At 37.0% G+C, this 8,825-nt stretch overlaps 1 protein-coding gene across 1 annotated transcript in view; it reads right to left on the reverse strand.

Annotated features, from left to right (window-relative positions):
- Positions 1-1,776: 1,776 nt before the first annotated feature.
- LOC109153865 (wall-associated receptor kinase-like 8) overlaps positions 1,777-8,825 on the reverse strand; it is an 11,375-nt gene continuing 4,326 nt past the window's right edge. The window contains exons 2-4 of the mRNA XM_019301753.1: positions 2,813-2,941; positions 2,442-2,678; positions 1,777-2,213 (exon numbers count right to left, since the gene is read on the reverse strand). Coding sequence (XP_019157298.1) covers positions 1,777-2,213; positions 2,442-2,678; positions 2,813-2,941 — 803 coding nt within the window. The remainder of the gene's footprint in view (positions 2,214-2,441; positions 2,679-2,812; positions 2,942-8,825) is intronic.

Raw genomic sequence — 8,825 nt, forward strand, 5'->3', positions numbered from 1 at the left:
CCCAAGATAGGTCCCAAATAGCTTATTCAAAATAGGTTCTAAAGTCCCAGAGACACATAAAACTAAAATGTGTTCAAAATTAAGGGGAAACCAAAACAAGCTACCTTAATAGGCCATAATGCCTAAAATGGCCTAAGGATCTAAAATTGAGTGATATTTAAAAAATGAATTTATGAGTTAATAATATGCTAAATCCAATCTTAATGCATGCTTTTACGAATGTATAATTATAATAATAAAATAAGTATTTAATAAATATACGTAGCATGCTATGATTTGCATATTAATATATTATTATTAACCCATATATCTTAAATAAATTGCAATACTTAAGGCAATTTAATTTGCACCTTAACATTAAACTAAAATTCAAGCAGCAAATTAAAACTTAATATTTGCCCAAAATTGAATGATAATTTAATAATTAATTAAGGAGGAATTAAACTGAAAATTAAGATAGAAGAAGCTTATATATGATGAAGGAAAATAATGAAGTAAGCCTAATAAACTAAAGCAGGCCCAATATGTATTTTTTTCTATTGGACCAGGTCTGCCCAAATTGGGCCAGACCCGGCCCAAACCATAAACATCATCATCTTCTTCACTAATTAATTAGCCGATGAAGCCCTAGCAGACATGGTGTTCTTAATACTGAAAATTAGTAAATCTGGCGAAAAACACTTAGGCAGAAGGTGTTCTTTATACTAAAATTCCACCCATCCAAAGGAAACAATCACAAGTAATTGAATCTCAGGCAGTAGGTAACAAAATAATTTGGAAGAAACTATAATCTTTGCTTAATGTGGAAATTAAATTCCAACCTTCCAAATTTTTTTGAAGAAATTCAAATACTCTTTATTTCTTAATGTTGAAATTGAATAAGAAGCTCAAAAACAACTAAAATTAATCATAGCCATCCTAAATCAATTACAAATAATCCATCCAAATTCCAAAATATAGATAATCAATTTGCTCAATTATATCAAACGATATATTTTTTTATATGTATATTTTGAATAATTAAAGGATTGTAATTGGAAGCTAGATGAACATATACCAAAACTTAATGTATATGAAAAACTTAATGTTGATTTTAGGCAATACAATCAACTAGGCAGAGATTATAAATGCTCTGATACCAAATGTTAGATATACAATAGTCTAACTATATGAACCATAGTATACGAGAAACCTAACCTCGTATGATAGCGGAAGCTCCGTGTTGATCTCCAGCCATAGTTGATGTTCCTGTTCTGTTGCCTCTTAACGGTAGACCGTCAGCCATGTTTTGTCTCAGACCTGACTCAGAACCCTAGATGGTGTATTGGTATCTACTGAGTAGTCTAAGTACTGTAACTGAATGTGCTATCTAATCCATAATCCTGTATCCCATCAATCCAGGTTATATTAGGCACAGAGTTTGGTTGACTAACAACTACTAGTTATTAAATCCAACCAGACCACTTAATAAGCCTAGTCAACTTACACCACTTAATTAAGGCCCTAATATATATATATATATATATATATATATATATATATATATATATATATATATATATATATATATATATATATATTACCTGATGAGAAATTATTATTTTGGCCATCATCATTTGGTCCTTCTCCTTTATTCTTATTGTTTACCAAATTTTTTAAGTTCAAATGCGGCTTCCGACATGCTCGGCCGTTCACTACCACTTTGCTTCACGCATCTCTTGGCAATCAATGCAACTCTGAATATTTCATCACTACATTCATTTGCGATTTGACCATCTAGAATTTGAAGTAACCCATCTTATTGCTCCAATGATTTCGTAAATCGACTTGCCAAAAGTACTTCAGAATACTCGAAGATATGGGCTTTTGTCCTGTTAGTAGTTCCATGAGGACAACTCCAAAGGCATACACATCACTTTTATCAATTAGGCGATTAGTGTTGATGTATTCAGGGTCTATGTAGCCATATGTGCCCCTAATACGACTTGTTAAATGTGATGGTTGATCAATTTCCATTGACTTTGAAAGCCCAAAATATGAAACCTTCGCCCTACCCTCTTCATTTAAAAGTATATTGGCTGATTTGACATCTCTATGAATGATGGGTTTAGGAGCATGAGAATGCAAAAAGGCTAAGGTTGTAGCTACTTCGGAAGCAATCCTCAAACGACGTATCCAGGACAGTGGATCCTTACCAGTTTTGTGCAGATGCTCTGAAAGAGTTCCATTGGGTATGAATTCATAGACAATTAATGGAACTTGTGTTTCTAAGCAACACCCAAGTACTTGCACAATATTTCTATGATGTATTTGGGAGAGGATTTAGAATTCATTTATGAATTCATCAACCTGAGTTTGGTCTACCTCGATAGATTTTTTCACAGCTACTCTGCACCCATTGGGTAACATAGCTTTGTATATTGTGCCCACACCACCTTTACCAAGGACTCTACTCAGGTTGAAATTGTTAGTTGCTTCCTCCAACACTTCTATCTTAAAAGTTTTTATTGGTGGATCTTCATCATGCTTATACGCTGCTTTTTTGTATTGCCCCAACAAGAAGCCACCGTTCATCTTGTAGAACCTGAGTTTTGTTTTCTCAAGTTTCCACCTTCTGTACATGCGTCCAACCCATAAAGCAATGATCACGAGTACAACACCACCTATGATCCCTCCACCTGATTGTAGAAAAATTATGTCATTCAATTCAATAATAATTTTGGATTTAAGATAGATAGATAAATATACATTTTATATATCGTTGTGGCTTCTAAATTCTAATATATATTTATTTATTTATTTGTATCCATACCTATAGAAACGAATATGACCCGAATATGCCTTTCATGATAAGGTATGCAATGGTAGTCGCCTGGAATATTTACACAATCTGCATCCTTTCCGCACTTGTTTTCCTTTCGATCTTGACACTCGTTAATATCTTAAGAATCAGTAAAAAGATAATCATTACTAATTAATTTCTCAATTAAATGATATGAAAAGCTAGCTAGCTTCTACACTATCTTTGTGTGATAAAGGAAACTCACAATCACTATCTAGTGATGTTTATATGTACGCACATATTTGTTAGTTATGCATATTTTAAGATGCACATAGGGTATGTAACCATTCAAATGTATATAAATATTTAATATACTACTGTAGCTATGAAGTATGTTTGTGCGATATATATATATATATATATATATATATATATATATGTTGGAAAAATAGCATTAAAATGGCATTTTAAGTGGCTATTTTGTGGTACAATTATCAGTGGGCTCCACTTCTGATTTGGGTCGGGTCAAAGTGGATTCGGGTTCTTCGTAGTGAGACGAAGAGATTGATATATTGTACGCACAAAACGGATAATGGGTGAATGAGATATTGATTCTCAAAGTAGACCCATTTGAGTTGGAAAATGAAGGGAAAAAGTGAGCTTTTGTCTCACAATGGTTTGGAAAGAGGATTTCACCCCCCTTTTATACAAGAGCTTTTTTAGAGCTTGTAGAATTGTATAGCATAGAGGCTCTCTCGCGCGGGGGGGGGGGGGGGTGCAAATCAAATTCCAACTAGAAACGAGATCGGAGAGGCTCGACTCAAGCCCGAGCTCGTGCCGGCGGGCACGAAAATTGGCTGGCCTTGCGGGCTAAGTTATGCCAACTTTCGGTGTCATTTTTTTTTTCCAAAGTCACTTGAAGGCTGCACGAAAGAGAGCAGCTCGCTGAACCGAACTCTCGTGTGAGTTCAGGGCCTTGAGAGGCCGAAAGTAACACCAAACCAACCATAATTTGGCCAACTTTCGGTGTCATTTTTCCAAAGTCACTTGAAGGCTGCACGAAAGAGAGCAGTTCCCTGAACCGAACTCTCATGTGAGTTCAGGGCCTTGAGAGGCCGAAAGTAACACCAAACGAACCATAGTTTGGCCTTGGTCGAAAGGAAGCACGAGCCTTGGTTCAGCCCTGGCCGAAAGGAGCTAGCACGAGAGTTGTGCTGCTGTTCGACTTCTGCAACCAGTCCAGTGTGAGATTAAATTCAACACTTGCGGAATTAATTTTTTAATTAATTCCAACTTTAAATCTGTATTTAAATCTATGATAATGGGGCTGGCTGTTTCAGGTGTTACAAAGATTGGTTTAATACCAAATTTAATGCCATAATGATGCTATTAAATCCTTCATACCCTATATAAGAAGGGAGTAGGACAGCAGAATTTTTGCATTGGAGTGAACAAGCATACAACACACGAAATTTTGTTTTTCAAGCTTCAAAACTCTGCTTCTACTCCTTTCTTTGACGAAACTGTGTTCAGAGCTTTGCTCTAGTTCGCCGGGTTCGCTCGTTTGGGTGCTCAAACATCGAACCGTAGCGCGTTTTATCCTGGGAAACCTAGACCACGGCGCTCCTAGCACTTTTGGAAGGTGGCAAATAAGGTTTTAAGGAAAGTGTGGTCTCTTGACTCACGCTAAAAACCCTTACCCAAACACGAGCCAATCTTTCCTTCTTTCGGTTTTGGATTATGCTTCTAAGCAAAAATCCTCCTTTTATGTTCTAGTTTGGTTGGAATTATAATCTGTGTATTATAAATTCCATTTGGTTGATATGCATATATCTTTTCCGTAGATACTCATGCATATAACCATGGTGGTCTGATTTATATATATATATTTGTGTGTATATATATATATTTCGGATATAATATATCGAATAATATTTTATATACTTCGTGTGTGTATATATAAATATTATTTTACGATATTAAATCAATTTTTGGTTCATTATCACCAACAATCTTAAAACCTTACTTATTTAGATAATGAACAAGTCGGTGGATTCCAAGAGTATTGGATCTGTGAATGTTGCCGGAGGTGCACATTCAAATGGTCAGAACGGCAACAATGTTGCACATTCTGTGATGCCAGTTGATGGCAGCAACGTTGGAAATGATATTTCCATGGGAGTTGCAAAGACACACGATGGTGCTCTGGAGAACTTTGGTTCACGATCCGGTAGACTTGTGTCTAATGGCACACAATTGGTACCTATTGTGCTGCCTAACGGATCGGCTAAAAGCCACGAAGGATCCTATGATGGTGTAATGACTACATGGTCTGAGGACTATGGTAGTGTTACAAATGACTTCAACCGTAATCGAAGGAAACTCAAGCGGAAGCTTAGCTTTCAAGAAGATTACGAGAAGGAGGAGAAATGCCACTATGAAGCGAACCGTCATCCTGGTGAAAAGGTTGAGGACAACTTTGCTATGTTTAAGACATGTGGATGGTTGGACGAGTGAGGTCACAACCGAGGTACCCCCGATGTGCGCTATGGACCACCCTTTGTGGAGTGGACGGTTGAGAATGGAACAAGGCACACGGGTTTGAAGGATCACTACGAGATATGAATAATGGAAATTAGTTTCCAATGTATTTTCCTATTTATTTATTTTGAATAAATGTCGTAGTATCCTTGGAATATTTTTATTTGAATAAAAATATAATTGTTCCATTGGGTTGAATTTTGGTACATACGAATTATTTGTTAGAATAATGTCAAATGTATAAAATGATTCAACATGGGTGCGTAGTGCATCACGGAGCATTATGTGGAAAATGCTAAAATGGCTTAACGGCTGGAATGAAATGTAACAAGCGTGTTACATGTTTGAAATCCCGTATAAGGACTGCGGTCCTGGTTCATGTAGAACGATAAGGATTTTAAGGATCAATTTGTCAAAAAAATTGGGATAGCTATATAATCGTGAGCGTCACAGCTCAATTGTTGAATATTTTAATTAATATTCTGAGAACGATTATATAAGCTTGATTCAACTAGTCGGAAAATTTGGTTGATTTGTTCTCGTCAATTGTGTGATAATTAACTTGATCAAAAATTCCAAATTATACTAGTATATTTAATTTGAGACAAATTGTGTTTTGGTGAATAGTGTTTTTGTAGCACTAATGGAAAGTGTAATTTGGCACTTTGAAGTGCAAATTAAAACACTGTAACAGTGCTATTAAGCATTTGTGCTTTGGTAATAGCAATAAAGGTGCTAGATTATGATTGGTTTTAATGCTAATTTACTTAGCTTAAACCTTCTGTATGTGGCTAATTAAATTTAGCGTTGTAAAAGTGCTATGTGATTAGCACGAAAGGAGGTTTGGTTAATTGTGTAATTAACTAATAATCCTAGTGCTAGGTAGGACTGAAGTTATAAATTAAGCAACTGAATGTTGCTGTGAGTTTATAATTTTAAGCAATAGAGATTGCTTTGGAGTCGGTGCGTTAGTTTGACAGCAATGATTCGTGCTTTGTGTAGCATGTTTTGTGCTTCACTACTAAGCACTGATTCGTGTTTCAATTTCGGAAGCACTGATTTGGGTTTGTGAGCTTTCGGTCAATCCCGAATGGATTCATGAGGGCTAATCTATTCGCACCTACGAGATGTGTTAGCGTGTAACACATGTTTATTCTTTAAAGAATAAAAAGAGAAAAAACCAAATTAATCGTGGATTAATGCGGTTACGAACAATCGATGTGGTGAAAAAAAAAACACCTATTGGTGATTTCAGCGCAAGCGTTAGTGTCGTACTCGAGCGTACGGTACGGTATTCATCTCAATCGAACGTTGTTGCCGAACATAAAATATCAAGACGTTGATAAGTTCGGGTCTATCTCAAAGTTTGAGGGGTGAGACAATACTTTGGACAAGTAAATACCTTTTAAATAAGGTTGCCCACATGAAATTCTTACGAATTGTAGGTACGTAGGAAGTTTCCTACTAATGCCTGAAATGTGGGGGTGTCTTGCCAAAGGTGTGTATTGGTTCTTAGTACACGTGTCCAAGAGTTTGGATGTACATAAGAACACGAAAGATTGATTCAAGAAATTCATCGTTCTTGGAAGATGTATTTTTGTGAAGGATCAATAAAGGATCTAGCACGTTGAAAGGAACTTTCGGCGTAGCTATGGTTGAAGGGTGTGAAAGAGAACCCGAGCTCAAAGCTAGACGTAGCAAGAGAGCTAGGATTGAAAAATCCTTTGGTCCATATTTTCTGACGTACATGTTAGAGTGTGATGCGCACAATCTAACTTGTTTACTAGAAAAGAAATTGGATTTTCTGACATGGTTGTTAGAAAATGAGCCTCGAACATATGTAGAAGTGGTGACTTCTACAAATGGACCAACCCGAGAGAGGCTATCGAGAGTGAAATAGATTCTATCTTAAAGAATCACACTTGGAACTGGTTGTTCTTCCTCCAGGTTGTAAAGCCTTTGGATCCTAAGTGGATCACTAGTCGGAAGATAAAACCGGTTGGTTATATTGAAGTAAAATGGCCAGGCTTGTAATTGTAGATTACATGCAACGCGAATGCCACGGTTACTTCGATATATATTCTCTTGTGATGAGAATGGAATCCATTAGAACGATACTTGCCAAAGTCGTTTAGCGAGACTTGGAAGTTCATCAAAATGGAAGTGTCGCTTTCTTAGTAGACATGGAACGACCTGAGGGTCTGTGGTTCCACGATGTGAAAAGAAAGTGTGTAATTGGTAATGTCATGGTATGATTCGCAACAATTGCCTTAGTGTTTGGCATGTGAGGTTTTGATCATGCATTGATGACCAACGAGTTTAGTATAAATAAAAGTGACTAGTGGGTCTACGTATTGCGTACGATAGACGGTGATATCACTGTTTGTTTATACACGATAAACTCAACGTGGGTAGTAACGATCAAATGATCAAATCTACCAGGAACATGTTAAATTCGAGATTTGACATGAGAGGTGTGAGTTTGGCAGATTTAATCTTCGAGATTAAAATCGTGAGAAGACCGTATGGTCTCGTGTTAGGCCAATCTCAGCGAATTGATTGAATCCTTTCAAGGATGATAATCAAGTGGCTTGGACACCGTTAGATACTAACGTACAACTAGCCAATAATCATGGAGATTGTAATTCTCATGGAGAATGCATTCAGGTTATTGGTAGTTTAATTGTATCAAATGGGTTATACTAAGCCAGATATTGCCTTTGCGGTTAACGAACTTGGTAGACATCTGAGTAACCCTAGTGATGCGCACTAGAAGGCAATAGTGAGAGTTATAAGATACTTGAGGTATGCTCGTGTAGATATCTAGCTGTACTTGGAAAGTATAGCACGTTAACGGGATATCAAAGGGTGATAAATCCATCAAAGGCTACGTCTTTACGTAGGCAAGTGTAGTCGGTTGGATGGAAATTCTCGAAATGAATTTGTGATAGTTAAGATCCGACGGGATCTAAACTGAGAGCCTTACACTAGTGTCGCGAATGAGTAGGCCGAATGGCTATGCCATTTTTTCGGGAATGTTCCTAGAGGTAAACTCGTACCTCCAATTTGTGTGCGTTGCGAGAGTCAAGCCAAAATTGGTTAAGTACAGAGTTAGATGTGGAATGGTAAGTCTAGACTTATAAGTCGATGACATAATACCATTAAACAATTTCTCACAACGGGGGTTATCTCTATTGACTACGTGATGTCAAAAGATAACGTAGCAGCCGCTAACTCGCTAACCTGAGGGTAAGCAAATGGTTGTTGAGAAGTTGAAACGAGGAATGGGTCTAAAACCCTTGGACTAAAAGTTCTATAGTGGATACCCAACCTAGCTGGCACCTAGGTTCAATGGGACAACTAAATTATGGAACGGAGCGTGTCACTGTGGGGGTCTCGGACTCCCTACCACTCCTCGTTAGAAACAGTGACTTCCACACGAGGCTAGCATGTTGATGCTTTAATGATTCTTGAGTATGCGGGATACTCGAGAAAGAATCAC

Source organism: Ipomoea nil, unplaced genomic scaffold (genome assembly GCF_001879475.1).
Source record: "Ipomoea nil cultivar Tokyo-kokei standard unplaced genomic scaffold, Asagao_1.1 scaffold2555, whole genome shotgun sequence".
Lineage (NCBI taxonomy): Eukaryota > Viridiplantae > Streptophyta > Magnoliopsida > Solanales > Convolvulaceae > Ipomoea > Ipomoea nil.